General features: G+C 53.2%; 14 protein-coding genes across 14 annotated transcripts; 6 read left to right on the top strand and 8 right to left on the bottom strand.

The window, feature by feature from the left end:
- Positions 1-1050: 1050 nt before the first annotated feature.
- Positions 1051-2885, top strand: F5Z01DRAFT_622799 (WD repeat protein; the record flags this gene model as incomplete). The annotated part of the gene is made up of 2 exons (XM_046261285.1): positions 1051-1360; positions 1411-2885. The coding sequence occupies 2 exons, from the start codon at positions 1051-1053 to the stop codon at positions 2883-2885; spliced, it is 1785 nt and encodes a 594-aa protein (XP_046118144.1).
- F5Z01DRAFT_656301 (uncharacterized protein) lies at positions 2855-4004 on the bottom strand. Its single transcript, XM_046263569.1, has 3 exons — positions 3603-4004; positions 3457-3543; positions 2855-3391 (listed from the first exon to the last, which is right to left on the bottom strand). Exons 1-3 carry the CDS (start codon positions 3688-3690, stop codon positions 3351-3353), a joined length of 216 nt encoding a protein of 71 aa, XP_046118143.1. The 5' UTR covers positions 3691-4004; the 3' UTR covers positions 2855-3350.
- An 887-nt stretch (positions 4005-4891) lies between these two features.
- Positions 4892-6487, top strand: F5Z01DRAFT_121605 (uncharacterized protein). The gene is made up of 3 exons (XM_046257494.1): positions 4892-5472; positions 5524-6080; positions 6259-6487. Exons 1-3 carry the CDS (start codon positions 5111-5113, stop codon positions 6372-6374), a joined length of 1035 nt encoding a protein of 344 aa, XP_046118142.1. The 5' UTR covers positions 4892-5110; the 3' UTR covers positions 6375-6487.
- Positions 6488-6599: 112 nt separating this feature from the next.
- Positions 6600-8054, bottom strand: F5Z01DRAFT_724191 (putative SET domain-containing protein; the record flags this gene model as incomplete). Its single annotated transcript, XM_046266627.1, has 2 exons — positions 7660-8054; positions 6600-7601 (listed from the first exon to the last, which is right to left on the bottom strand). Exons 1-2 carry the CDS (start codon positions 7786-7788, stop codon positions 6600-6602), a joined length of 1131 nt encoding a protein of 376 aa, XP_046118141.1. The 5' UTR covers positions 7789-8054.
- A 701-nt stretch (positions 8055-8755) lies between these two features.
- F5Z01DRAFT_121525 (uncharacterized protein) lies at positions 8756-9850 on the top strand. Its single transcript, XM_046257493.1, has 2 exons — positions 8756-9264; positions 9325-9850. Exons 1-2 carry the CDS (start codon positions 8892-8894, stop codon positions 9804-9806), a joined length of 855 nt encoding a protein of 284 aa, XP_046118140.1. The 5' UTR covers positions 8756-8891; the 3' UTR covers positions 9807-9850.
- F5Z01DRAFT_121519 (ankyrin repeat-containing domain protein) lies at positions 9811-12127 on the bottom strand. Its single transcript, XM_046257492.1, has one exon. The coding sequence runs from the start codon at positions 11775-11777 to the stop codon at positions 9894-9896; it is 1884 nt and encodes a 627-aa protein (XP_046118139.1). The 5' UTR covers positions 11778-12127; the 3' UTR covers positions 9811-9893.
- A 459-nt stretch (positions 12128-12586) lies between these two features.
- F5Z01DRAFT_636874 (ankyrin repeat-containing domain protein) lies at positions 12587-14470 on the top strand (the record flags this gene model as incomplete). Its single annotated transcript, XM_046262242.1, has 3 exons — positions 12587-13670; positions 13723-14384; positions 14459-14470. The coding sequence occupies 3 exons, from the start codon at positions 12587-12589 to the stop codon at positions 14468-14470; spliced, it is 1758 nt and encodes a 585-aa protein (XP_046118138.1).
- Positions 14471-14515: 45 nt separating this feature from the next.
- Positions 14516-16827, bottom strand: F5Z01DRAFT_121280 (peptidase S8/S53 domain-containing protein). The gene is made up of 2 exons (XM_046257490.1): positions 15846-16827; positions 14516-15795 (listed from the first exon to the last, which is right to left on the bottom strand). The coding sequence occupies exons 1-2, from the start codon at positions 16687-16689 to the stop codon at positions 14795-14797; spliced, it is 1845 nt and encodes a 614-aa protein (XP_046118137.1). The 5' UTR covers positions 16690-16827; the 3' UTR covers positions 14516-14794.
- A 732-nt stretch (positions 16828-17559) lies between these two features.
- F5Z01DRAFT_121278 (uncharacterized protein) lies at positions 17560-18470 on the top strand. The gene has a single exon (XM_046257489.1). The coding sequence runs from the start codon at positions 17689-17691 to the stop codon at positions 18388-18390; it is 702 nt and encodes a 233-aa protein (XP_046118136.1). The 5' UTR covers positions 17560-17688; the 3' UTR covers positions 18391-18470.
- An 894-nt stretch (positions 18471-19364) lies between these two features.
- On the bottom strand, positions 19365-20629 carry F5Z01DRAFT_674528 (uncharacterized protein; the record flags this gene model as incomplete). The annotated part of the gene is made up of 2 exons (XM_046265050.1): positions 19365-19495; positions 19546-20629. 2 exons carry the CDS (start codon positions 20627-20629, stop codon positions 19365-19367), a joined length of 1215 nt encoding a protein of 404 aa, XP_046118135.1.
- A 1017-nt stretch (positions 20630-21646) lies between these two features.
- Positions 21647-22633, bottom strand: F5Z01DRAFT_121273 (uncharacterized protein). The gene is made up of 3 exons (XM_046257488.1): positions 22261-22633; positions 22049-22213; positions 21647-22000 (listed from the first exon to the last, which is right to left on the bottom strand). Exons 2-3 carry the CDS (start codon positions 22147-22149, stop codon positions 21748-21750), a joined length of 354 nt encoding a protein of 117 aa, XP_046118134.1. The 5' UTR covers positions 22150-22213; positions 22261-22633; the 3' UTR covers positions 21647-21747.
- Positions 22507-23951, top strand: F5Z01DRAFT_121407 (ubiquinone biosynthesis protein coq-4). The gene is made up of 3 exons (XM_046257491.1): positions 22507-23010; positions 23060-23771; positions 23834-23951. The coding sequence occupies exons 1-2, from the start codon at positions 22785-22787 to the stop codon at positions 23704-23706; spliced, it is 873 nt and encodes a 290-aa protein (XP_046118133.1). The 5' UTR covers positions 22507-22784; the 3' UTR covers positions 23707-23771; positions 23834-23951.
- Positions 23819-24331, bottom strand: F5Z01DRAFT_636868 (putative dsDNA-binding protein PDCD5; the record flags this gene model as incomplete). The annotated part of the gene is made up of 3 exons (XM_046262241.1): positions 23819-24098; positions 24157-24260; positions 24308-24331. 3 exons carry the CDS (start codon positions 24329-24331, stop codon positions 23819-23821), a joined length of 408 nt encoding a protein of 135 aa, XP_046118132.1.
- A 161-nt stretch (positions 24332-24492) lies between these two features.
- Positions 24493-26548, bottom strand: F5Z01DRAFT_656265 (uncharacterized protein). The gene has a single exon (XM_046263568.1). It carries the CDS (start codon positions 26086-26088, stop codon positions 24667-24669), a length of 1422 nt encoding a protein of 473 aa, XP_046118131.1. The 5' UTR covers positions 26089-26548; the 3' UTR covers positions 24493-24666.

Below are 26548 nucleotides of genomic sequence, written 5' to 3'. Positions count from 1 at the left end.
GAAGGATAGAGAGGCGCACAGCCACAGGTGGGTCCACCTACGCGTCCTGCATCTCCGTAGAGTACGCGCGCTTCAAGTTGCGAAAGTCTCATCTACGGTGCGCATGGGAGGAAAGTCTTTCGCTATCGAGCCCTACTTTTTTATTTATGTCTATCATTGACTACTTGATTGAAACTCAATCTCTCAATGGACTTATGAAAGCTTTTCAAGTCTTCTCGAAGCTGAGATTAGACCCCTAACTAGGGCACTTATACTGAGGCACGTTAGCGCGTGGCAAAGCAATCTCGCCTTCAGCCACACATATGGTCTTGGGAGCGAACAAAGGGTTCACTTTGGTACCTGATTACGCTGCATCAGATTTTCAACATTCAGTCAGTTTTTGAAATCACTGCAGCTCCGGGCTTGATGCTGTATCTCAGTCGGTCGGGTCGCGTTATCTCACACGAAAGAGTAGTGCGTAGGTACCTTAGCCATATCAGCTGTCGTACAAGGCGCTACCCGTCATCCCGTGTTTGCCAGTTGGTATTGGGAGGCTGTAATGTTTCTCAAGCTCAAGAAACACGAAAGGTCGCTCGCAGGTCCAGCCGTTAATTCTACAAGTATAAAAACCAGCTCCTTGCAGCTTTATTTCGCTTATGAAGCAAGCTGACATCGGAGGCGGGCTTATCTCCGGGGAGAGCTCCCCGCCGTCTCCAGCGACTCCATGGCGTCAGAGCCCCAAGCATCTCCAATGGCCTAACTAACATCATGCGTTCACCACTTTCCTGACCTCGTACAATGCGGGATGCCGGGCATGCGTTCTTCATGATTAGCGGACATTGAAATCGCTGTTATATATTCACGCTACGACGTTCCACCGCTGATTTTGCGAGTCCGTTTATTCTGTGTTACACAGTACACTCACCAATCGTAATGAGCGGTCACCCGCAAGATACCAATCCTCCGGGCGGAGCGCCCCGAGGCAGCAGCGCCGCAGCATCTGACAGCGAGGTTTCGTCTGAATATCATGATGTGGACGATAGGCTTTTGCCACACGAGCAGGCAGATATGATGGCCGTTCTCGCTGGGTCAGGCGAGGATGAAGAAGAGGATGATGAGGATGAAGATGACGAGGATTATAACCCTGCCTGGTTGAATGCCCCAGTCTCCCACGAACATGACGACGACATTATTGACTTCTTCGATGCCGAGGAAGGCGACGAGGATGAGGAAGACGAGGAGGAAGACGAAGATGATGATGACGACGACGATATGGGCGACCTCAACTTTGAGGTCATGGTGGGCGACGCTGGAGACGAAGATGAAGATGATGATGGGATTGAATTACAAGGAACAGTTCCTCTGTTGGCCATTCTACAAGGTGAGCTGCGAAGTTTTTATCCAAGGTATTCCTCTACTGACACCCCGTAGCTGCTAGAAGCGGCCACTGGAGCAGGAATCAGATTCTCACCCTCTTAGGGGATCCTGAACAGCTCGCAGCCGATATAGACAATGAAGATGACCCATCGCCGTTGTCACAAATCTTGAGAAGAGGCCGACGTCAACCCAAAGACCCCAATCGCTTCCCCAAAGTACCCAGTATCGAGGGCGAGAAGCTTATGCGATCGGGCGTCTTTGGCTCAAACGAGAGGGCATACGACCGGCGCATGCGGAAACAGGTATCAAGGCGCATACTTGACCGAGAACTCGGGACCGTCGACTACGACGCTAGAAGACGAAACAATGGACTCCTGGCACAGAGCCTCCTACCCACCACACAAGCCGAGAACATCATTCATTACGATGATCCTGTCTATTCGGGACAATTCTCTGACGACGGTAACTTCTTCTACTCTGTCTGCCAAGACTTCCAGGTGCGAATGTACGATACGTCGAATCCGTACAATTGGAAACACTACAAGTCGGTGCACTATCCCTGGGGCCAATGGACCTTGACAGATGCCTCCCTCAGTCCGGACAACAAATGGCTAGCATATACATCCATCTCGCCACTGGTCTGCATCGCACCCACAGACCCCCTGGATACCGGAGATCCGTACAACCTCGATTTGAGCGAAGACCATCCAGCCCGGCGTGGGCAATGGGACCGAGCAAGAGGGTTCACGGGTATTTTCTCCGTGCGTTTCTCTGGCGACGGGAGAGAGCTGGTAGCTGGAACCAACGGCGACTCGATAGTGGTATATGACATTGAGTCTCGGAGGGTGCTACATCACATCGAGGGCCACTCGAACGACGTCAACGCTGTCTGTTTTGCGGACAAGTCCTCGCCGCACATCATCTACTCCGGCTCAGACGATGCCACAGTCAAGGTGTGGGACCGCAGGAGTATGGGTGATAGACGAGAGGTCGGCGCCTTTGTCGGACACGTCGAGGGGATTACCTACATTGACAGCAAGGGCGACGGCCGATACATTCTCAGCAATGGCAAGGATCAGAGCATGAAGCTCTGGGACGTGCGCATGGTCATGTCCAGACGCCAATTCCGCGAGTTGGATCCAATGAGACACACGCGCTACAGCAGCTACGACTACCGCATGGGTCGATATGACGAGGAGGATTGGGATCCCCATCCCCACGACAACTCCGTCGTCACGTTCCGGGGGCACAAGGTGCTCAACACCCTCATCCGCTGCCATTTCTCCCCGCCTAATGCGACCAACTCGCGCTATGTGTACTCGGGCAGCAGAGATGGCAAGGTGTACGTATGGAACATGGATGCCACGCTGGCCCGGGTTATCGACGTCCAGAAGGCCACAAAGAACTCGCGCCAGCGAGACGGGGGCCGCGCCCGGAGATATTACCGCTTTGACGACGGCGGTTCGTGGTCAACTTGCGTGCGTGACGCCAGCTGGCACCCCAATGCGCCTTTCCTCGTTGGTAAGTAAATCGTGTCTTGAGATTCAGGTAAAGAAGCTGACAGAAGTAGCATCCGCGTGGAATGGATACAGCCTTGCGAGGGGTACCTGTTCGCTACATTCCTTCAATGAGGGCTTGAATGATGAAGGCGACCCGCCAATGTCCGTCAACTATGATCCCAAGATGCGCGAACCTGAGTGGGAAGAGGCCTATTGATCCGAAGCCCCAGTGGTTGCGCAAATGGAGACCATATTCTACATAGCCTGTGTATCAAGAATGGGATGTAAGGTATACATGCTTGATCTTTCAGCCCAGCATGAATCTTGACCGCGAAAAACAAATGACATGTATTGAATGGAGCAGTGCCGAGGTTTCGCGCCGCCCGTATGCTTCCACCTGTAACCCAACGCCCAGTCTCCGCACATGGTATTATCGCCCCGTCGGATGGGCAGTCCTCGCCCGAGTTCGTCACAACATCCTCCTTTCGTTCTCCCTTACGCGCCACCGACTAGCACTCGGTTGAGAGGCATGTGAACTGAGCACGTGGGTTAGCATAGATCGCGCAACGTGGCGAGAAGGGGGAGGGCCGCGGTGCCGTACTCAGCTTGACAATGTATCCGACAGCGCCCATGATCACCAGACCAACACCGACAGCCTGGCAGAGACGCAGGTATTCCGCCTTGTCAGCTACACCGCGTTAGTCCATGTTGCAACTCGGGGGCCATGGTAGGGGATTCGCATCGTACGCTTGGTGCAGCGGCGCATGAACTGGATGCCGCTCTTTGCAAATTCAGAGGGAGCCTCGAGGAGCTCTTGAACCTGATCGCCGGCCATTGTGATAAATGATGGAAAGCTTCGTTTGTCGCGTGGTGTTTGGGAATTGGGAGGTGGTGGTTTGGCGACAGATTTCAGGGACCTCTGCAGCGGTTCTGGGGTTAATTTGGCCACCGCAGCGACGTGTTCTCAAGACTGGATCGGCCAGTGTTGGGGCCCCCTGGCGTCGGGCTTAGTCCGGTTGATCCATCTGAGACCACTTGGCTCGACCTCGAATTGGAGACATGGGGAAGGGGCGGATCATCATTGCTCCGAGCTATAGCTGTCCTAGCGCCCCGCTGCCCAGATTGGGGGAAAGAGGCATGCAACGAAGAAGGCTCAACGGAGCAAGAGCTGACCTGAGTTGGCGTGAAATTGTCAAGTCAAGAGCTTGGGGCCCATTGCATCTCAAATCTTGTCGAATCGTACCTCGTACACATCAATGCCAGGCCGTTTCACTATTTCATATTTGTGTCCTCATCAAGCCCCCATTAGCGAACTGACTGGACCAACAGCATCTTTCGCGCTGGGGTTCCAGACACACGACACCTCTGCGAGACTGCGATCCACTCCAGTCGTCACCCGGCCCAGTTCCGTCACCGTGATCAACTCCGCAAAACTGCTCCTCGTTCAATGATCGTCAATCCCCAAGTCTAAACTGCGCGCTTGCTTCTCACCGAGACCATCACGCGAACGGCATCTCACCGCATAACCCACTAATCCAGCTCTCGCGTCTGCAGAGCTTCTCACCTGCAGCGCCTCCAAATTCTCTGCCTGCCGGAAGATAGACCCCGGTCCCCCAATCGCACACGGGACGCTCGTCACCTTCCGTTATCTAAGGTACCTAAAGCTTGCTTTCCATTTGACCATCAAAACCCATTTTCTGCATTTCGCTCGACAAACGGCATCCGCCGCCACGACGACAATAGCGACGCCGATCGACATTGAGCAAGGTTGAGGTTCGCGTATTGGGCTGCGAGAAAAGCATTTGTACCTATTCATCAGAGCAGCGAGGTGTACGGTAACACTAAGAAGAGCCCACGCGGCCGAAAGCTGTGCTGCAGCCGCATCAAACCTCCCAGCGCGACGCCAGTTCGAGCTGATCCTGTATCATTATTGTTGCGCTTCTTCTCAATCCTTTTTGAGATAGGACAGCCTGGGAGACGCGGAGCGAACTTCTTCGTTAGAGAGCGTTGGGCCTTCCTGTACGTATTCTGCAACGGCGAACTGAACACTCCAAGGCGAAGCGCACTCGACATTCGACGGAGAACACGGATTGCTGATGACCATCAAAGGTTCCGGAAAGCCTCATTTGTATCTCGCACAGGAGCACACATAATAACATACATATAATAACTGCAGCCAACCTTCTTGACCTCACCAGTCGCCTTCCCCTTGCAAAGCACTGTTGACAACCAGTGTTTGCATACCAGCCTGCATCATGGCGGAGGAGGACTACGAGATCGATTACTATGGCGAGGCTGGTAATGACCAACAGCAACACAGCTCAGGGGGCGATCAGCAACACCATGCAAACGGCGAGCACGCCGATGCGCATCACGAACAAGCACACGAAGACCACGACCGCGACCACGAGCATTCGAAGAATCAGCAGACCTATGATCAAGGCAATGATGAACAAGGGTCTATTGATCCCAACGCCACGACCGCGCTGATGATTTCCGAGCTCAATTGGTGGACGACAGATGACGATATCCGCGGTTGGTTGCGACAGGGTGGATGCGAAGCAGGCATCAAAGACATGTCCTTCAGCGAGCACAAAGTGAACGGCAAAAGCAAAGGGTTTGTGGCCCAGAACTGTGAGCGGTTGGAGCAACATGCTAACAAACGCAGGCAAATATACCTTGAATTCAACTCCGCTCACGACGCGACATCGGCGAAACACCTGATCGACAAGATGCCCGCGGACGGTGGCCATCTCGGCCAGAAGAAGATCTCGGCACAGTACTGGAACCCGAACATGAATCCGTTCCGAACCCTGCCCAAGGATGCCCCCGCCCGGGGTAAGGACCAGCAGAGGTCAGCCCAGCCAGGCTCGTACAACGAACGGGGGAACTACAACTCTGGTGGAGGCTTCCGTGGGCGCGGGGGCTATGGCGGAGGCCGCGGCAACATGGGACAGAACAACTACAATCGCAATTTTGGCGGAGGCGGCGGTTACAATAACAACATGGGCGGCGGCGGCGGATTCGGCATGGGCGGCGGTGGTGGTGGTAGTAACTTTGCGTTCAACGCTGGCCGCGGCAACATGATGGGCGGCGGTATGCGAGGAGGCGGCATGAGAGGTGGCCGTGGAGGAAACATGATGGGCATGAACCCCATGGGCGGTATGAACATGGGAATGCCCGGCGCAATGGGCATGGGGATGATGGGTGCTAACGGTATGCCTGGTAAGTGAGCTTCTGCATTGTCATTGCCAAGACGGGCGGCAGGATCCTTTCGCACCGGCTCTTGTTGGAAGCCAGACCTATCTGGGCAGCTCAGCTCGGATGGTGCCGCCGCGCATGAGAGATCGCCATTTACCGATCTGGAACGGAGGGGAGAGCTCGCTGACTGACGCTACTGCAGGATTTCAAGGCATGCCCGGCAACTTCAACAACTTTGGTGGCTTTGGCCAGAACCAGGGTGGTGGCGGTGGTGATTGGGGCAACCCTCACGGCGCCAAACGCCCACGCCCGGAATAAGCAGATCTTTTGCACAGCTACACTGAAAGGTTGAAATGATGATGATCTGGAGTTCCGGTTCACACGTCAAGCGTGGGTCGGAGCTCTTGGCATATTTGACATGACTTGTCATCTATGGCGACAAGAGCAGTTAACCCATGTATAAGTAGGGCGTTTGCATCGTGAGAGAGTTATTGGCGCCACGACCATATGGAGCATTTGGGAATTTGAATCTTTGACATGAGCTCATGCTATCTCTTTCACCGTGGCTTCTATGAGATCTTGGATCTGCTGCCAACGATCTCGCAGCGTGTTTCGTGTAATGTCACCCGTGCTTGCATCGTTGACTTTTGCCTTGACCACCTCAATGTCCTTCAGATATTGCCTCAGTGCCTTGAGCAAGATGGCATTGACAGCGTCTTGGTCAACGTCCTCCCCCCTCAGACCATCAAGCACCATCAACCACTGGGATTCTCTCAGTACCAATGTTCGCAAGGCAATTTGCGTGCGGTAGCACGCTCCATCTCTGCCAAGCATGTATCGCCCCCAGTAGCCACGTCCGTCGAGCATACTCTTCTTCTCTTTATTCAGCAGAGGTTTGATGTACTTATCCAGACACACGCTATCCGAGGTGTTAGACTCAAGGATGAATCCGTACTCTGTCAGGAGAAAGTCATTCGAGTGAAATCCATAACGGATGAAGAGCTCCTCGCCCTTTGAAGCTGGCTTTGTAGTCGTGATGGTGAAGCCCTGGTACGAGTACGAAACGGTGCAGCCGTCAGGAGAGTGGTTAAAGAGGTCGGCGACCGGCTGTAGCGCGATCCTATCATCTTTGAGGAGTGACTTTTTCGTTCGTGGAGTGGTGTGGTAGAATGTCCGTGTGTTGATCAGTAGCCATGCGTACTGGTAGTCTTCTCGTGACATATCGGGGTAGGATTTTGATACGAGCGCCCAGTCTTTCTCAAATTTGGCTCTTTGCTTGGATAGAAGGTCTTGTGATGTGTCTGACAAGAGGTCTTGCAGTTCCAAAGGCCAGCAAAGCGGCATGAGCGTCTGGATGTCGGCCTTTGTGGGAAAGACGGCTTTCCAGGGCAGAAAGTCCTCTGGCGGGTTGTTCATGTCCAGGGACAGAGCCGTGGCGAGGATGGCGTGGACAGTGGCCCCCGCGAGACGAGAGACTATTGTCTTTGGAGTGCTGTCAAATGTGCGGAGGAGGGGTGTAGGCACCTGTAGAATGTCTTCGCCTGCCTAGATAGGTGACTGTCAATGGTTGGTGTGTGAGATGGGGCCAGGAGGGTTTCGTTACCTTTATGTCCCGGGTTGCTAGTATACCAATACCTCTACCTGGCAGAACCTCTGGCTGTATGCCATTGAGAGTTATTGAGTTATTCGAGGCCCATTTCAGCAGGGTCTCGATGGATTCGTCGGCACTCATGATGAAACCGTGGTTCTTGGAGAAAATGTGCTGATTGAGTTCACGTATACATGTAAGAGCGGCTGATCAACTTTGGTGGATGTGCAATTTTGAGGATGCGTGTTTGGTAAACACTGGCGAGACATGAGAAGCAGTGAGAAGCACGAAGATTTCTCCGCTGATGATGTGATGGCAGAGTGCCTTGTTCAAGACTTCCGTGGACTTGAACTGGATGCAATTTTGATAATGATGACTCAAGCGCCATAGGGTAGGCTGAATTGGATGTCGCCGATGTCGCAATTTAGACTCGCCATGTTTCTTCTCACATAGGTAAGGTTTGTTGTCTTAATCAGCTCTTCTTGCTCTTTTCCATTCGGCGTTTCTGTACTCATTAAGCATTTGGGCTTCGTGAGCAGGTTGCGCCCGTGTTTGTGGGAGTTCAGAAATCCATCTTGCTTGTCGTGATCTGCATACCCTATCTGCATTCTCGCGCTTAGCCTAGTAGGCATCCCGAGCTTCAAACAGCGAGTTTTTTGTATTGGTTGTAGGACATATTTTATATCTGGGTGGAAAATTGAAGTGGTCTTTGGGTTTTAGTGGATTTAGGATTGTTTTCTAGGAAGCTGGTCCGATTTGCTTGTAGCTGTCACATTATTCGCAACCTCGGTTCGCTTTGCAACTTTCCAACATGCAATCCGCACCACCTTCGCCTCTTACATGAGCGCATCTCTGGTACACGGTACATCGCACCGGGGACTTCTGTCCAACTGGAGACACGAAATGGGGTAGGCCCATTCCCAAGGTTGGCCATGCATGCTTCATGCTCTGTGTGTTACCATTGCTGTGGCCCATAGCTCAGATGAGGGTACCTACCTGAGATGCATGCCAAGCCGGCATAGCAGGTCAAGCGTGAACGAGTGCACGAGCGGATTGCCGCATTTGTCGTCCACGCTTATAAGTCGTCTCTACCCCACACTTCTGCTACCGTGACTGTCACGGCGCTGAAGAGTGAAGACATTGTCTGACCTCCAAATCTCTCGTCAATAGGCTTCTCAAACGCGTATTCGAGACTGGATTGATCATTGGAAGAGACCGACAAGTGTATTCAAAGAACGTTGCGCAACATGGCATCACCACCTGGCGACATCACTCATGTCCCAGCACCCTGGAAGCTCAAGGGCACAGTGTACCTGTTTCCATTCTGGACCAACAAGGACGACTTTGCGACTGCAAAGTCAGCTGGCCTCGCCTTCTCGCCCCTAGAGGCAAACTCGGACTATGCTTTGCCAGAGGGCAACGAGTACCTTGGTGGGCTCGGCATGGTGCAGATTATCCGCTATACAGAAAGTCCAGTCGGTCCCTACGATGAGCTCATAATTCTCCCGGGCTTCTGGAATCATGTGGTCGAGGAGAATGGGAAGCGGGTGAAGAAGAAGAATGCCAGGATCACCAGGATCTATGTGTCGCAGAAGTACACCTGTTGGAACGGAAGGAAGAGTATGTATTGAGATGTGAAGCTTCTCCGTGAAGAGGGCATTGCTAACCGTTTTCTATCAGATTGGAACATCCCAAAACATCTAGCCTCTTTTGAGTTCAAGGAGACGCCAGATGGCAGCACAGCCATCAAGGTCTTCCACCACGATGTGCCATCTGACCCGACCGAGGCTTCACCCTCAAAGTCTCCCTTGTTCCAAGCCTCCTTCAAGCCAATTCCGCTGGTCCCGTCATTCCCAACATCCACAAACCTGCTCAAGTATTTGGGCTTCGACGCGACACTTGTACAGCCGCCTCTTCCAGAAGGCAAGGACGCAAGTCAGGGGGAGTTGCCTGGCACGGACAAGTGGTGTGCCATTGTCCCGGGCCAATACACGAGGAGGGCGACTGTTGGCTGGATGGATCTGCAGCAAAGCCAAGGCGAGACCGAATTTGAGAACTTCTGGCCGGGCATGAAGAGGTGGCATGTCGGGGTGAGGATGGAGGATGCCGAAATCACCTTTGGCGAGGGTACATATTGGGACCCGCCCAAGTCCCAGCTTTGATGGCGGTATTCCGTTGCCTCCCGTTGAGTTCGAGTACCATTGTTACGGAGGATTGAAAAATGTGGTCCGATCAACCTCTACTCCTTTTCAGTGACGTGATCGTTCGATGGCCTCTTTGCCGGATCTTTTCGATTGCTGCGCTAGCTCATTGATTATGTCTTCAAGCCTCTTGTTGCCAGGGCGGATGTCGAGTAGACCATAGCCTGACGGATCCTTGGCGTCAAACTCGGTCGGATTTGCCCTGAGAAGGATCTCCACGGATCGCAGGTCGTTATCGTTGTTGTCTCCCACATGACGGGCTGCAGCTATGAGAGGAGTACAGCCATCCTCGTCCTCATGGTTATTGCAAGGTTGGTCGCCATCCATATGGCCACGAAGCTGGTAGCATTCTGCCGAGCGGCCGTTCTCGAGGAGAAGTTTCAGCACCTCATAGTTTCCGTTCTCTGCCGCGTAGAAGATGGGAGTCTTGCCGCTATGGTCCCGCGGGCTCAAGTCGTCTCCAAACATGTCCGACTCCAGCAGCAATTTCATCGTTGCCACGTCGCCTAAATGTGCGGCTGCATGGAGTGGTGTCTTCAGTCGACGGTCTGGAGCCAATGGGTCCGATCCTCTCTTCAGTAGCAGCTCAATAGCCTCAGTTGCGGAGGGCCTCTCAAATCTTGTGCTGATCGCACATCGGAGGGGAGTTCGCCCCAAATCATCCCTCTGCTCAATGTCTGCCCCGAGTTTGAGCAGCACCCGGATCGCTTGGGTGTCGTTCCGGTAGGCCGCAATATGTATGGGTGCCAGTCCAACCTCTGGGTGACGCATATTACAATCGAACCCCTTTCCAACCAGGGTCCTGATTAATGCGGAGCAGTCCCACGGGTGCGTCCTCAGGATTTCAGATAGTAACCATGGCTCTTGAGAGCTCAGGTCGACGCCGTACTTAACCAAGCCACAGGCTATTTCGGAAAGTTTCTGAGCGAGAGCACGGTCTAGCAGCCGCGTGTTCGGCAATGCGCCGGCTTCAAGAAGCGCAAATACACACGACGAATGGAAAAAATAGGGTGCCTGAGGCGGCCACGCATTTTGACCCTCGTTCAAGGATGAAAATAGGTGTTCAAGAGGAGACAACCCAGTACCGCGAGGGTTTGCCTTGGCCCCTGCTTGGAGAAGAAACCGAGTAGATGCGAGATTTCCGGCCCCTGCAGCAACCCATAAAGGGGTACATGTAGTGTCGGAGTACGCTGACTCGATCTTTGCTCCATGGTCTAGGAGAAGACGTATGACCTCGACGTGATTAAAATCAGCCGCATAGTGAAGAGGCCCGTAGCCATAGCGTTCGGAATCGACCCGGCTTCCTGTATCAACAGTGTCCTCGGTCGGCGGGTTGACATTGGCTCCATTGGCAAGAAGAAGCTTGACAATGTCGATGTCGCCATACATGCATGCTCGTCCCATGGGTAGCTTGTCAATTCCCAAATCGGGTGCGTCGACTTCTGCTCCACGCGCGATGAGTAGCTCAACAGTCTGCCGGGGCAACCCACCGCTTGTGCTTTTGTGCGGGCCCACGGCCCAGTAGAGGGCTGGATAGCCGTAATCATCACGCTGTTTGATGTCCACGTCTTTTGTGGACAGCAAGTACTCAATAATGGCAATATCGTGATTTTCAACCGCATTGAGAAACAAATAGTGAGGCTTGTCAACTCGTATACCTAATTCGTAGGTTCTCACAAAAGTGGACAGGCGATTCATCCTCAGTGCCCAGTCCTGAGCATGCTCGGGACCACCCGTATATGGATCTCGGCCGATCCGATAGTTGTATCGATATAGCTGTGCATTCACACAATGGTGTAGATAGCGGCTTGTTCTGGCCAGTGAGTTTACATCAATCTGCCATGTGTCCGGTTCGCATTTGGCGGCAATATCTTGGATGAGCTCGGGAGGCAGTGCCTCCAAAGTGAGGGGCCGAAGAGCGTCTGAATCCATGTCGGAAGATGGTACTGCTTCAGGGCCTAGAAGAAATTCGAATTTGGTCAATATATGCTGATGCTGGTTCAAAGCCTTGGAGACTAGACAACAGGCTTTTACTTCGAGAGTGTAGCGATCTTGAAGACGAAACAGGAGGAGGGTTAGGCTAGATACTTGGTGTGGTCCAAATGGCGTTCGCGCGTGATGGGATTGGACGCTCGCTGCGTTCCAGCGTGACTTTCCAGGACGCTAGGTCACCGGTACCAGGAGGGAATTCAGTGCCGTCTCATCAAATGGCGTCAATACAACGAAAAGAAAACAGAGCGGTGGTTCATGCCAGACATATTACATGTTCTAGTCTTACTATGGTAAGGTAGTAGGCAACAGCGGTTGCCTGTGAGCACATGCAGGGATATTTACTTATGCAGCTGGTCAAACTGACAGGGGCTTACACGCTTAAATGCATATCTGACATGCACTTGGTACAACCATGCTGAGGGTGCGTGTGACTGTGACCACATCGAACATCAAGCGACCACGACAAGGTTTCCGTCCTCATCTCCAGCATATGTCGATCTGCGCAAAGATGCAGAGGGTGAGACTATATCACGCAATCACCACCTCTGTTCGACCAGACCAGACAAACAGTGCTCCTCCACGATGAGCGTTCAGTTTCACCAAGAAGCAAACATGGTGTCGCCCGAAGGAGCAGGCGGCGGCCACGGCAAGCGAGAGCCGTCTTTCAACTTGGATAATTACCGCAGGAATTGGTCGAGCTGGTAGCCGACAACTTCACCGAGTATCTGTGGGCCTCGAATGTCAACTCCATGGTCAGGACCAGCCAGGTGCTCTCACGCCAGCTGAACGCATACCTGTACCGCCGTAACCAGCGCAATACTCTCTTCTACGAATGCCGGCGCACTGTTTGCGACTGCAGAGGCAGTGCGTACTATTTGCGCCACAGATGGGACGCAGTTGCTTGGGCAATTGACCGCCAGCGGACATCCACCTTCCGCCGTGCCCTGAGCCTCGGGATCATTCCACATCAGAACCTTTCGGCTGTAGTGAAAAGCGGACACCTGCCAATAATTCATCACTACCTCAGATCATGCGCTTTCGACGTTGATGCGGTAGATCCCGAGGGCTGCACGGCGCTGTACTGGGCAGTGGCAAAGTCCAAACATTTCCGAGGCATAGAGTTAGCCAGAACTCTTATTGAAACCCATGGGGCCCAGCTGAATTATCCCATTGACTACTTCGACAAGATGCCCCTTTTTGAGGCGTGCCGCTTGGGCCACAGCTCGATGGCCAGTCTCCTAATCAAGCACGGCGCATGGGTCAATCCACCGGAATATGCGCTCAACAGAATGAAGGAGACACATCAAGTATCAACATTCAACAAATTTCTCCCATCAGAGGACAACCGTGGACCTCATGCGGGAGTTGTTTCTACACGGGCCAAATGCGATCATACGCCGCTCCAAATGGCATCTAGATACGGACATACACACATATGCGAGATCTTGATGGGTCATGGAGCCTCTGTGAGAGGTACTTCAATATCACCGGGTTGGACGCCACTTCACTCTGCTACCCTGGGTGCATCGCCAGATGTTGTCAAGCTGCTTCTTCAAACTGGAGCACATGAACGAAGTCATGCAATGGGTCTCCGAACACTCGCCATCCCTAATTTTGCCATTGATGCTTCCGGCATGGACGTCGCAAACGAGGGAGCAAGAATCAAAGACTGGACAGAGTGCATTAGGCTGTTATTGCGGGCTGGTCTAAGGCTCTACTCGACTTGCCAACTACTATGGAATATGGCGGAAAACCAAAAAAAGATGGCAAATGTGATTACGCTGTTACTGCATTATGACAGCGCATTGAAACCCTTTGAGGGGTCTGCTGCCCGTGGGAGTGTTTTGTGCGAATCCTGAGCTCGTGCAATGCCTTCTGACTCTAGATTGGACAAAAGTTGGGCCTTGGGAAGAAACAGATAGTCGCCAACTGTTGTTGATGGCAATGGACAGGTCACTAGACGTCGCTAATCTGTTCCTGCGAGCTGGGTTTGACATGGATCAGCTGAACGACGACGGGGACACGTTACTCTACCAGCTTGCCGAAGAAGATAACGCTCCGCTTTGTCGCTTTCTGGCCGCTGCCGGGGCCAACACAGGCTGGCAGAGAGAAGATACTGGCTTTGGTGCTGTCCACATCGCCGCCAATCTTGGGAGCATCCATGTGCTGAGGGTCATGGTGAAGGACCCGCTGTTCAATATGGCATCTGCAGACAATCTTGGCAGAACACCACTCTTCCATGCTGCGAGGAAGGGTTACTATGAATGTCTTGTTCTTATCTTGAGCAGAGGCCGAGCTGTCAGCCGCAAAGGCTGGGACATGTCGAAGGCTGATCTCTCTGAGGACGTGCCAGATGCATTTGGTACTCGTCCTGTCATTGCAGCCGCGAGGAATGGGCATATGATGGTCGTTCGCGTCCTTCTCATGGTCAATCCGGCTAACCTACTCGCCCAAGACGCCCAAGGGCGCGACGTTCTCTTCTGGGCTAATGTGAACCCCAACCTCAAGATGAGAAAGATGGTCCTCGAATTTGCTCGGCGACGAAAGGTGTGCTTGGACGAAAACCTAGGAAGCCTATATCAGGCCCAGTGGTATCCCTTTCACCTACCGCCTTTATACAGATTTCAATATGATCGATACGATCCCGTATCGGAATGGACATATCAAAGAGAGGAACTAAGGCTTTGGGGAGACCTACTTGGAACCCGCCAGGATCCGCACTGCAGCATCTGCACGCGGTCCTCCGTTGGCTATGGCCCAACCGAGCTGGGGACCTACCAATGTCCTGATTGCTGTCAGGGGAAATTCGACATTTGTGGCGAGTGTAAAGCCGCGGGAGCTACGTGCTTGGATCCCTCGCTCGAGTGGCGGGAGTTGGTACTGCCATCTGACGATATGAGAGGCCTAGCGTGAAAGTATTGCTGCATGCAGTTGCTCACATGCTTCTAGTACAGCTACTATATGCTCATAAATAAGTCCAAAAGCGCTTCATAGTCTGGGCTACCCAGCCCCGTCACCGGATCCCAACCTTCAGCCGATCGGAATGCTTCGTCAACACCGCATCCAGTGTTGTAACCCTCCGTTACGTCATGGAACACATGTTTGTTCGCGTACAAGGTGGGATTGATGAACCCAACGGGTCCCTTCCCAGAGCGCAGACGCTCATTGTTGATCTTGGTCACTATCGCCGCAAAAATAGGGGCCGAAGACGACGTGCCGGACACCGAATGGAATCGACCACCCGTGAAGACTTGGATGAACGAGGCCGCCGCAGAGACATCAGGATAAGTTCGGCCGGACTGGTTGAACTGGCCTCGGAAGCTGTCGAGATGGTCCGATTGTTGCTCGAGGTACCGACTCACGTGCTGTGCCTGATACTCAGGGGTGGCGAAAGCATTGCTCATACCACCGGCGCTGCTACGATTACCGTCGTCGTTGGGGCGGAAGTAGGCAACCTCGTCAGTGTCGCGCTCATGTGGGAGTCCTGTGGACGGCAGATTCCTCCACGAGGTGACAGTCCCCTCGTCTTCGGTGGCAACGAACTTCGTACCCCCCACCGCTGTGACCCAAGGGCAGGAGGCTGGCCACGAGGGGACAAATTGTGGTTTGGATGTCTTGTCACCACACTCCCCATCGGGATGTCTGCCTGTGCCCATATCTCCAGTTGAGACAATCACGGTGACCCCCTGAAGACCAAGTTTGAGGAACTCGTGGCATTGATGGGCGAGGTACTCTGGGGGAAAGTCTGTCTCTGCCCACGCATATGAAATTGACAGGACGTTCGGGGGTTGGATAGTGCCGCAGTCGACATCTTTTACATCGACGATTGGATCGAGTACGCCATCCAATTGGTCGCAATACGTATCGTCGAAAGCGGCAAGCAACGTATTGACGTTACCAGGGTGGGTGCTATCGCCAACCTGGAAGTTTGTGACGTTCTGAGGGTACGCCAGGGTCACTAGAAAAGAGTCAATGATGTTTCTGCATCGCGTATGTACTGCCACTCACTTAGAAGCTCGGCATCCATGTTAGGCTCGAGGTTGAAAGGGTCAGATTGAACGTCTGTCTGCCTATATCCGTCGTTTATCGGAACCACCGAAGGCATGTGTCCCAGAAGCTCAGGCGCGTGCGCTGCAAAGTGCTCGTCGAGATCGCTGGAGATCCACGATGACCAACCGGGCGAGAAGAATCCGATCGAGTTGTCGGGATGAGTGTAGTTGTCCTGTGGTATCTTGTAGATTTCGCGCAGGCAACTAGGAGTGACATTGGAAACGCAGTCTTGTTCGCCTCTGACTTGATGAGACGAAGGGTGCTGAGTGCTTCTACTTGCTTCAGGATGATCAAATACCGGCGCAACCCAAAGTACATCCTGTTCTAGCTCGGGAGGTATGTGGTAGCTGTCCTGGAACCGATACGTGGTCGCTCCCGTGGACCGGTGTCTGTAGTGAAGCAGGCTGGTTCGAAAGACATCTTGCACCTGCCATGCCGGACAGGTCAGGTGTATCAAGCCACTTCTGTACCCGGCTTTGTACATGCTTAATCCTGACGCGGAGATTTGACGCAGGACATTTCGGACCGTGTCCTTTGATGGGGAGAATTTCTCCTGGACATCTTTGTTTCTCCAGTGTATCCCATACTTTGGTGACCCCGGATCTGAGACTGCCAGCAGCTCGTTGACTGCCTCTTCTCGTTTCGGGTTCGCCAGGGCTATGGTAATTGTGATGTTGGTGTCTGTGGAAGGATCAGGCTGCCGCACCCATGCGCCCCCTTCGTTGAAAGTTTGGCCGAGTACAAAGCGTGGGGGCGCAGTCAGTAGAAAGATGCAGAGCGCCAGAAAGTTACAAGGAAACATGCTAACTCTTCGTGCTGTCGAAGACACAGAGAATTCAGGTCCTACTTGCTCTGATACTCGCGAGGACAGTGGAAGACACAGCTATACCGCGAGCAAGATCTGAAAGGGGCATAACAGCCCGACTGGCCTGCCCCTGTGACCTCCGGGGAGAACATTCCCCGGATCAACAAGCTTAAGTTGATCCTTCAACTTAATTAGTCGCTAAGAACTCAACTGGCGACGAGCCGCGCCAAGACGCGGCAATCTATGCACTCGTCGTCACCATGCACGGGCAATCCTAGATGCCGCAGCCGCTCCTGACCGGTTGGTATGTTCTGGCAGGGACATTTATCGGCGATCTAGCCATTTCCCGCCATCGGGTATCGGGAGGGCTTCTCCTTTCGCACATAGTGTGGCGATTCTGCAAGCCAAATGCTGAACCTTGTAGGACGGGGGAATGCAGGTCTGGGGTCGAATCCCGGCAGGTTGACTTCAAGATCCACTCGTATACAGACACGTGCATTGTCCAGAACTTGTAGACACTTGCCTCGCAGTGGATCAATTTGCATTCACTCCAATGATCAGTGGTCATTGGATTTTTAGGTCCTTGCTTTGGTTCTGTCATGTCGATCCTCAAGCGCATGCGGAAACATGGACCTGCTGATCGTGCCAGTAGCCCATGTCTCAGTGAAACTGTTGAGCCGACTCGGGCCCGAGAAATGTTGCATGCCCGAGAAGCAATTACCTTTCTAACTTCACTCATGCCTGAGATGCAACGTCTTGGCGGGCGAGTGGATTCATATGGCAGTGCCGGGAGTGCTGTAGATATCTGATCTGTTGGCGCTTAGTTCCTGGCCTATATGGTGTCGGCGATGTGACAGAAGAGTTCAAGCACAAGTCAAAACCATGCCTTGTTACTAGATACAGAACATTTGGGCATGCTAGTAATATTGAGTTGTGTCCTTTCCTTTTGGCGCTTTGTACGCGTCTCGTGATGGAACGACGGAACATGGACTGCAGATGGTGTGTCCGGTCTTCAAATTACTGGGCTGCTCTTTCCAGCGCGCAAAGTCGATGAACAGGATCTTTGTGTTAGTCTCATCATCGCAAATCACTGATCATTCAAGCCTGGATTACGTGGAGCCGCCACACACTGACGTGGATGGTCACATCCCAGGGGTCGTTCTGTCGAGTCTGTTACAGACGAGCGTGTACATCTATCGGCACTCGCGGGGATACAGGAGACTCCGCGTTGCCTTCAAGCTGTATGTGTATTGCCTTGTACATATGGACCACCACTTCATCCGCGTAATCGTGCTGGTGCGAAAATTGATGCATTCCAGTACATGTACGCCGAGCCGTCTTAGTCTAGTGGTTTGCTATCAGCCTAGATCTTGTAAGACAAACATGCTGTGCAAAGAGGTATCACTGCCGTTAAAATACTGGCTTGAGGATGCAAAGCCGAGTCTATACGGGCAGTCACTTGGGAACATGTCATGTGGAACAGAAACTTCTTGGAAGATTCGGAAAAACAAACCACATGTACAGGACCAGACGCTCAAAGTCATAAACTGTGATGCCCTCCAGGTAGCAGCTCGTACCGAATGCAAGTGGCAACCCCTACACAAAGCAGGAGGCTTCTCCTTTGCAGCGAGCTCCCCGAAATCGTCAACTCGATGTCGATCGGGACTTCTGAAGCTTATCGAGAGCCACACTATGTAACTTCGCAGGCCAAGATCAGCAACTGAGGGAGCATGTTGTCCGTGAAAGGGGTGACTTCCGAATGATACGGGGCTGGTTGACACGCAACACTCCGCAACTGGACCGTCATGTACGTCAAGGTGCTTGAACATTGTTGAAGTCTACCACTTTGGGTGTACAGATGCCATCGATGGCGAACCCAAGACTCGATCGAGTGCATGATAGCAGTGAGTTCAAACGTCATGGTAGCACATGCCTGGACATCCAGACGAACATAAAAGGCTGGCTTTTCCCTCTCTACAACATGTCTCTCAACTCACAACAACCAAGCTCAGAACAACAACTTCACAGTCTACACACAGCAACGATTTTACCAGAACACCCAAACACCCATCACTCAGTCAATATGCAATTCTCATCCATCCTCTTCACTCTTGCTGCCGCCGCCGGCGTCATGGCTTCGGCCATTCCTGGCCAGGACAAGGTCGTCAAGCGAAACGATGTTGTGAGTCTCGGTGCTGCGGTCACTTCAGGGCCACGCTACTAACACACACTGTTCAGTCGGCTTGTATCACTGATTGCCTGAAGAGCTGTGCCGGCACGATTAGCTCTGGCTGCCCCACTGGTACGTGGCCTGATCCGATGATGTTACCAGCCTACGTTACTTACCGATACAGGCTGCACTCTTGGCTGCCAGGGAGCTGGATTCGTGGATGAAGATGCCGAGTAGGCTTGCAGCCAGGGAGATGGACTCGTGGGCGATGTCAAGTAGGCCTGGATTGCCTCTCTGTAAAGGGAGACATGAGAGTGTCTGCAATACTGTCCACAACAGAAAATTGCTATTACCATTAGTGTTACTCAGGGACTAGTGTCAATCAAACAATAGCAGAAACCTCCCCTTTCTATGTGAACTATTGCCGCATAAGGGACGCAAAAAGGAACGAATGCCCGGAGCAAGATGTCAGAACATTGTATCATTATACATTACAAAGCGTCTATAGTTCCCAGTATCGATTGACCATTTCTAGATGATCCTTGCGTGCTCTCTCGGGGTCCCGCATTTCAAATGCCATGCTCCAGACAGCTCGGGCTTCGTCCTCATCAGTATGTCTCGCCGAATCCAGGCCTGTCAAGAGTCAGTCGTTGCTTTTGTGATGAACTCGGAGGGAATCTTACCGATATGCTGCGCTTGCACCGGGTAAAAGGCATAGCGCATCAATTTTGCCCGCCTTGCTCGTCGGTTGAGCAGAGTGTCCATCTGACCTTCCTTCTCCCTTCGCAGGAAGGAGCTCAAATCTGGTATTTGGTCCCTTGGCATCACCATGGCTTGCGCGCAGCAGCCAAACTTTTGGGCGTAGATGCCGTCGTGCGGTGGCAGAAGCGAAGCCTTGCCGCACTGATAGAACAGTATGACAAGAGATGGGATCAGGAACAGGGAAAGGACCATGATACTCTCGAGATGAACCCGGAAGAATCGAAATCGGGAGCGCAAAAAGTAGGTTGGAGCGAGTATGGCCCCGGACAGGAGGGCGATGATCGGAAACTCGTGATTCCCGCCAATATGCTTGCCCGCCCAGCCAATCGAGCGCTCCTGGTTGAATAGCCGCATGTAAAGCCAGTCTTCAGCTCGCTTCTCGACGTCACGCAAGCCAAGCAGAGTGCGGACCATCCACCCGTCGGCCATCAGAATGTCGTCCTCGAACACGGCAACGTACGGCGCCCCTGATTCGTAGCAGTCCTCCAGGGCGGTCCGGTAGTCAAAAACGCCCTTTTCGAGAAAGCGCTCCTCCCGTTCCATGTCCTGGAGGAGCTCGAGCCTGGGCTCAGACACGTTGTACGTGTGAAAGTTGTCCACAACTCTCGGGATCCATCTGCTCCTGTAGCTCGGATGCTTCTCAGGGTCCGTCTCGGAGATGAAGACACTGAGATAGAGTGCACCTCGTTCCTGTGGTGTAAGGCCAGCGAGAATTCCGGCAATGGTCGTTTCGAGATAGTTGTTACGCTGCCTCTTCACTGAGCTGATGGCCACGCACAGGGTAGCATTGTCCGCAGCTTTTTGATATTCGCCCGCTCCCTCCTTGGCGGCGCGGATGAACTCTTCAGTCTCGAGTAGACGGTGATGTGAGTAGACCTGCTGGTAAGCCCGTGTCTTGTCGAAGAAGATGCTCCCAGGATCGCGATAGAAGTGGGCGCGTGCATAGAGAATGAGTGTTAAGAGAAACGATGCGCAGAGAAAGAGCTTGCGGGTAAGTGAGTTCATCGTGTCACTCCTCGTCTTATGCACAATGTACGTGTACATAAGATGCGCGAGACAGCTCTGGAGAGAGAGTGTGTGTTGACCGCGAAGTTGTGCTGCCGACCAAGCTCGAATGTGAGAACAGAAGTGGGTCGTGAGTGAATGACAGCCCCTTGATCCTGTTGTCGTGGTTTACAGGATCGCGCTTACAACGCCCTTCTCGGCAACAGGCGAGGGGGAGCTCTCGTTACACGAATGTGGCTACCAGACACCTTGTCATCAGTGCTTCGGCTCAGCACCGGATCGAGGAGCACAACGGTTCGTCGTGCGGCAGGGCTAGACGCTTATAGAGCTCGTCGACATTGCACATGTACTGCCAGGCGTGAATGTTGTTTCAAGCAGCGACGGTCCATCCACGATCACAACAAGTGCCGGTAGGGCTGGCGGCGCTCCTCGCAATCCGAGGGTGCGTTTTATCTTGTCGTTCTACACGAAGCAAGGCAATTCGGTGATAAAGAGGAAGAGGTTTCGAGTCGGGAGTCGTCGCATTGTGAAGGGGATCTAGGATTTAAGCACTATTATAACATCATGCCAAAGCAAAGAAAAGGCGTGAAGCTGGATGAGGCTGGTCCCACCTCACGAAGCGTGCTGGATTCTTAGTGGGGGGAACGTGCTAAGTGGACGGCTAATCGGCACCAACACGGGGGATTTTCTAAAGGACGGATCGTCCCTGAAGCCCCTGAAAATCCGGACACCGCCCTATCAGAATTTAGGACAATCATCGCAAACACGAGCGCATCCTGACGCGCCTTCGTCTTCACATGCCAAGGGCTTGAACCGACTCACGGGCATCAAATTGTTGGCCTGTCTGCAATCGGACAGGTGCTGCTTATCATTATTATACTACGAACACCTTTTAGCGCAAGCTCACACCACATGAATGAGACTCGGGTTCTCGGAATCATCTGCCTGTTGCTGGAGCTTACGTACAAGTACAGACTGCAGCGGCCACACGAGAGCTTGGCGCTCTCTGGCCATGATCGTGCCTCCAGATTAATACCCTTGCCTCGCCCGGGTGTCTTTTTATTTTTACCAAGTCCAGCTCAGATAATCAACCACCGAGCAGGTCAGCCGCGGGAGCATCATGGTTGCTTGCTTTGTGCCAGATCATGCAGATCAGCACGCTCGCCTACCCGGAAGCCTTCTTCTGTTTTCCCCTGAGCTTTGTTCTCCGCAGAGACGTTGCCGCTCTGGCTGGCGGGTGTGTTCAAGAGGTCATCGACGCGTTGCGTGAGGCCGTCCTGGCCTTTGCTCGTGCTAGCATCGATGGCTTGGCCCAGATTGCGGTCCACGGTGGTGCCTGTAGTGGTGTTGTTGGTCTCATCGATGATGTTCCTGAGATGTCAGATTGCCTCGTTCATTGACTTCTTGCGTATGACTTACTGTGCTTGGCCGTGTTGGTTACTGTCGAGAGAGGTTTGCTGGACCCCACGATCGTGGGCGTGGCCACCGGGGGCAGGATCAGAAGGAGCAGTACCGGACATCTTGAATATCTCAAATGGGGTGTATTTGAGCACTCTTCACGCGTTTGATGTATTATTCAAATCACTGAGTTCAAGTTAGTTGTCAACCGGCGGATAGTATCAAGTACCTACTTTCAAGCTATACTACCACGGTGAACCCTTCCTTCATCATGCATACGTCATGTCTGCTGTCGATGATGCTACAATCCGTTGAACTCGTTTTCAAACAGAGTGCTGCAAGCACAGTATCCAGACTTGAAACTTAACCTAACTTAGCGGTCAAAGCCGGGGGGTTGTAAATAAACCGTGAAATAGTGCCTACAGTATGAGTGCCAATACAATGTATACTGATAAATCCTCATGGCAACACGTGAATCCCAAATCTAATTCACAACTCAGAGCCAAACTTGCAAACTGGTCGTCAGCCAGGGATCAAGGAGCTTTGCTATGATCGATTCTTTTCAAGCTAACAAACAATTGCTTTCACAAGTCGTCACGCGAAAGCACGTCTCAGTGGCTATCGACTACAGATGTAAAGCTTCAGGGTAGGTATGTTCGCTCGGGAGTCCCACTTGTAGACTAGGCGCGATGGTACGATTTATGACCCGGAACTGGCCCTGCTCAACTCGCCCATCGCAAACCAACGATCGCCAGCCATGAAGATAGCTGCGAACCGCCTCCGGTCGACGTGCACTTTGCAAGCCACGGCGCGGCTAGCGCCCAAGGTCTGCGCAGCCTGCGCGACAGACCAATCTAGGCGCTTCTCATCACTCAAGCGCCCACCACCCAACTATCCCGGCCATGTACCTCTAACTCGGGTCGAACGCGCCGGCCTGGCAATTGGATCAGGTGTCATGTCTCTGATCAACCCTTACCGTCATGGTCAGTAACTTCTGTTGTACCTCTTGAACAAGGCTGACTGACCGCCCAGATCTTATTGCCGCCCTGGGCGAAGCTACTGCGACACCCTACTTCATCTACCGCCTGCGCGACGCCATGCTCGCCGACCCAACCGGCCGTAGAATCCTGCGTCAGCGACCTCGGATCTCTTCCAAAACCTTATCCGTCGAGAAACTACGCCAGATGCCACCCAACTCGGTCGGCCGAGCCTATATTGACTGGCTCGACCGAGAAGGCGTCTCGCCCGATACACGATCGCAAGTCCGCTACATCGACGACGAGGAGTGCGCATATGTCATGCAACGCTACCGAGAATGCCACGACTTCTTCCACGCTGTCACGGGGCTGCCGATTGTCAAGGAGGGAGAGGTTGCGCTCAAGGCGTTTGAGTTTGCGAATACACTGATCCCCATGACGGGACTGAGCATGCTTGCCGTGGGCACCATGAAGGCACAGGAGAGGAGCCGTTTCTGGAGTATATACATGCCCTGGGCCGTCCGAAATGGCGTCCGCAGCAAGGAGGTGATCAATGTCTTCTGGGAAGAGGAGCTGGAGAGAGATGTGGACGACCTGCGGAGAGAGCTCGGCATCGAACAGCCACCGGACCTGAGGACCATACGCAAACGCGAACGGGAGGAGAGGAAACGTATGAAGGAGATGCAGAGCCACCAGCGGTGAAACTGGCGTTTCCCGACGTAGTAATAGCACCAGCACATAGGCAAGTGTTCTGTGCAGGACGAAATGTACACATTTCCGACCCTCATCCTGTGGGTATCAATGTTTTTTTCTCTTACAGATCGAGTAGATCGTCATCGTCATCGTCCCAGCCCTTCCGTCTGCTGACCACAATCTTCTCCTCCTCCTGCTTCCCTGCAACCGCGTTCAGGAGATCCTTCAACTGCTCCTCGGTGACTTTCGATCGTAGCTGCCCGGACTGCGCAAGCATAATCAGGCGGTTCTCGACGTCGGTGGCGCGCTGCTCTTTCACGAGGCGGATGCGGCCAAGGCGATCGGCGGCCTCGGGGTGTAGAATCTGGTTCAGAATGTGCTGGCGTGCTTCATCCTGCTGTCTTTGAGAAGGAGATCAGCTCAAGATCACGATATCTTATATACGGAGCCAAAACTCACTGCCGCTGGCGATCCTCATCCTGGCCTCCAGACTTTGAGGCACCGCCGCCGCCGCCGCTGCCGCCGCCTTGCGACTTGAGCTGCTCGAGGCGAGCTTTGCGGATCTATGTTCGGTCAGCGATAGCGACAAACAAAAAGACAAGTGCTCTACCTGATCGAGCTCCGAGTCATCCATGTTTTGCGATGCTGTGTGTTGTCGGACGGTTAGGAAGGACCACTGGTCGCGGGGTGTTTGGAAGCTCTGGGAAATATTGGAGGGGCAGCGCAGTATGCTGCATCACATGACCCTGGACTACGCAATCCAGGGTCTTATACAAACTCACATACACGCGAGCAGCATACAATTGATAAAAAGAACAAGTAGCTAGGTCGTGAGCATAGTATTACAATGCGTACATACTATACAAAAAGAAAGAAAAAAGTATCCAAAGGACCGCTCTTCTATGATGCCTTCTGCTCCCTGCGATGCAACGCTCCATGTGTCATGAAACCCAAGACAATCAATGCACTTTACTCCGTACGACGCCCTTTCCGGTAGGTTTTTCTCAAAGATTCTGTTGTCCGCAAGCGATGCTCCTCAACGGCCGGTAGCGAGGTCGCCTCAAAAGGGACCAGGGTGTTCGCCTCGTAGATTGCGCTGCCATGCTTTGCTTCGACAACAGTCCAGACTAAGCGGTGGCTCGGCATGTACACGCCGAGTTTCCTCCCCTTTTTGTAAAAGTAGCCATTCAAGTATTTTGCGTCCGTCGGCACCCCCTTGTCGATACATTGTTGATAGGTCATGGTGCTCCTGTCCCTTCCTCTGTGGATGTAGCCCTGCAAGACATTCTGCGCGTTGAGATCCTGGGCGAATCGGGAGATGAGCTGTGATCCCCGCACTTCAGGCATCTTGAGCAGGACCTTCTGAATCTCCTTTAGCAGCCTGCCCATGATACTGCGGGCCGGCGGGTGATGCACCAGGTCTTTGATCGGCACCCCCATCATGACGGACACGGGCTCGGCGACGGCGGAGTATACCAGGGAAGGGAGCTTGGCCCTCAGCCAGGTGTCGTACTTCTCAAGGCTGGCGTTCACCACGCTGGCCGTCTGCAAAGTCTTGACGAAATTGACTCGCTGCTCCACTCGGTCGGGATTCTCTTCCGTAGGATCGATCGCATACGGCGTCGTCAACTTCATGGCGCCGCGCTTCACGTATTCCACCGCCCAGTTGTCGCGTGACAGTTGTAATGTGTGGTTCATATGGCCGAGCAGGAAGTCCGGCCGACTGCGCTTCGCGCGGAAGAAACTGTTCCGCACATCCTCCAGCACGCCCAATCCATGGCTCATGAGACACACAGTCGAGTTTTCGTCAAGACGGTCCTTGACCTTGTGAATGCTCTGCTTCGCCTGAGACCCAGATCCCGTCACAATGAGATGCTTTATAGGCTCTGGGTCTTTCTCCTGTTGTGTTGTGGCTGTCAAAGTCCTGTTGGCCTCGACAGGCTTATTCCGCACTCGGTCACGAATGTTGGTGTATCGCGTTTTGCGCCCTGTCCACGCCATCAACTCGACCTGGTCATGGACCTCGGACAGGGCGTGTGCTATCCATTTCGATTTGATGTCTTCCCCGAGGATATGAATCTTGTGGACGAGCGGTGTTCGGGCTGCAGCTTCCTTGGACACCAGGACCGAGGGCCGACCGCTGGTGGTGTCAAGGCGGACAGAATCGTCTTTTCGTGTGTTCGTTACGGCGGTGGATGTCGTCGATGTCGTCTGTGAATAGCGCGGTGTATCGGGAATGTCCAGAGCACTCGGAATCTGTCCGACACTGCTGCGGGTGTTGGTGACCGTGCCGTAACACCTGGGTAGGCCTTGCGAGATGTAGTCGCAGCTACATAGCGAGATCGTTCGTCGCGCTGACGCCGCTGGGCGCAGCGCTAACCGGCTGGCCATTTAACGGCGAGTCGACTGGGTGTTCGCGCACGATATCACCGCTGCGCGTGGTCGGCTTGCCCGGTGAAGTGTCGTGTAAGGTGAAATTGCGCCTGCCTGGGCCCTGGAGCGAAGGAGGGATCGAACCCGAGGTAGTAGTCCAGTACACCAGGGGGGCGAACGTTTTCGGCTGTAGTACGTAATGTTGTTTCAAGCTCCGAGGGGTATTAATATGAACAAGGGTAATAAACGGCCGGTCGGGGTCGTGAGTTCGCCTTTGGGTGATTAGTGGTAGTATGTACAACAGTCTATGATCCGGAGAAGGGACCAGACACTTGCGCGTGAAATTCCCGGAAATGCTTGGATGGATCTTTTTCGAGGTGGATCCACAGCGCTACGATAGGTAGTGGGGATAAGCTATCAGCGGGACCCGATACGTGCATACATCTCATCGCTTAGCGCGTGGTCGCATTCAATGAAA

The sequence above is a fragment of the Emericellopsis atlantica genome (genome assembly GCF_019669845.1).
Source record: "Emericellopsis atlantica unplaced genomic scaffold F5Z01scaffold_14, whole genome shotgun sequence".
Lineage (NCBI taxonomy): Eukaryota > Fungi > Ascomycota > Sordariomycetes > Hypocreales > Bionectriaceae > Emericellopsis > Emericellopsis atlantica.
Note: the sequence above shows the minus strand (reverse complement) of the source record. Positions and strands in the feature narration are given on the sequence as shown.

Coding starts and splice junctions, on each gene's coding strand:
- F5Z01DRAFT_121273 (XM_046257488.1), bottom strand. CDS start 22,149: ATGTCCGGTACTGCTCCTTCTGATCCTGCCCCCGGTGGCCACGCCCAC. Junction 22,001..22,048: donor AACCAACACGGCCAAGCACA/GTAAGTCATACG, acceptor CTGACATCTCAG/GAACATCATCGATGAGACCA.
- F5Z01DRAFT_121278 (XM_046257489.1), top strand. CDS start 17,689: ATGGTGTGTCCGGTCTTCAAATTACTGGGCTGCTCTTTCCAGCGCGCA.
- F5Z01DRAFT_656265 (XM_046263568.1), bottom strand. CDS start 26,088: ATGGCCAGCCGGTTAGCGCTGCGCCCAGCGGCGTCAGCGCGACGAACG.
- F5Z01DRAFT_121280 (XM_046257490.1), bottom strand. CDS start 16,689: ATGTTTCCTTGTAACTTTCTGGCGCTCTGCATCTTTCTACTGACTGCG. Junction 15,796..15,845: donor CATGGATGCCGAGCTTCTAA/GTGAGTGGCAGT, acceptor ACTCTTTTCTAG/TGACCCTGGCGTACCCTCAG.
- F5Z01DRAFT_121407 (XM_046257491.1), top strand. CDS start 22,785: ATGAAGATAGCTGCGAACCGCCTCCGGTCGACGTGCACTTTGCAAGCC. Junction 23,011..23,059: donor GATCAACCCTTACCGTCATG/GTCAGTAACTTC, acceptor CTGACCGCCCAG/ATCTTATTGCCGCCCTGGGC.
- F5Z01DRAFT_656301 (XM_046263569.1), bottom strand. CDS start 3,690: ATGGCCGGCGATCAGGTTCAAGAGCTCCTCGAGGCTCCCTCTGAATTT. Junction 3,544..3,602: donor CATGCGCCGCTGCACCAAGC/GTACGATGCGAA, acceptor AACGCGGTGTAG/CTGACAAGGCGGAATACCTG. Junction 3,392..3,456: donor CGGATACATTGTCAAGCTGA/GTACGGCACCGC, acceptor CCACGTGCTCAG/TTCACATGCCTCTCAACCGA.
- F5Z01DRAFT_121519 (XM_046257492.1), bottom strand. CDS start 11,777: ATGGATTCAGACGCTCTTCGGCCCCTCACTTTGGAGGCACTGCCTCCC.
- F5Z01DRAFT_121525 (XM_046257493.1), top strand. CDS start 8,892: ATGGCATCACCACCTGGCGACATCACTCATGTCCCAGCACCCTGGAAG. Junction 9,265..9,324: donor CTGTTGGAACGGAAGGAAGA/GTATGTATTGAG, acceptor GTTTTCTATCAG/ATTGGAACATCCCAAAACAT.
- F5Z01DRAFT_121605 (XM_046257494.1), top strand. CDS start 5,111: ATGGCGGAGGAGGACTACGAGATCGATTACTATGGCGAGGCTGGTAAT. Junction 5,473..5,523: donor GTGAACGGCAAAAGCAAAGG/GTTTGTGGCCCA, acceptor TAACAAACGCAG/GCAAATATACCTTGAATTCA. Junction 6,081..6,258: donor GGGTGCTAACGGTATGCCTG/GTAAGTGAGCTT, acceptor ACGCTACTGCAG/GATTTCAAGGCATGCCCGGC.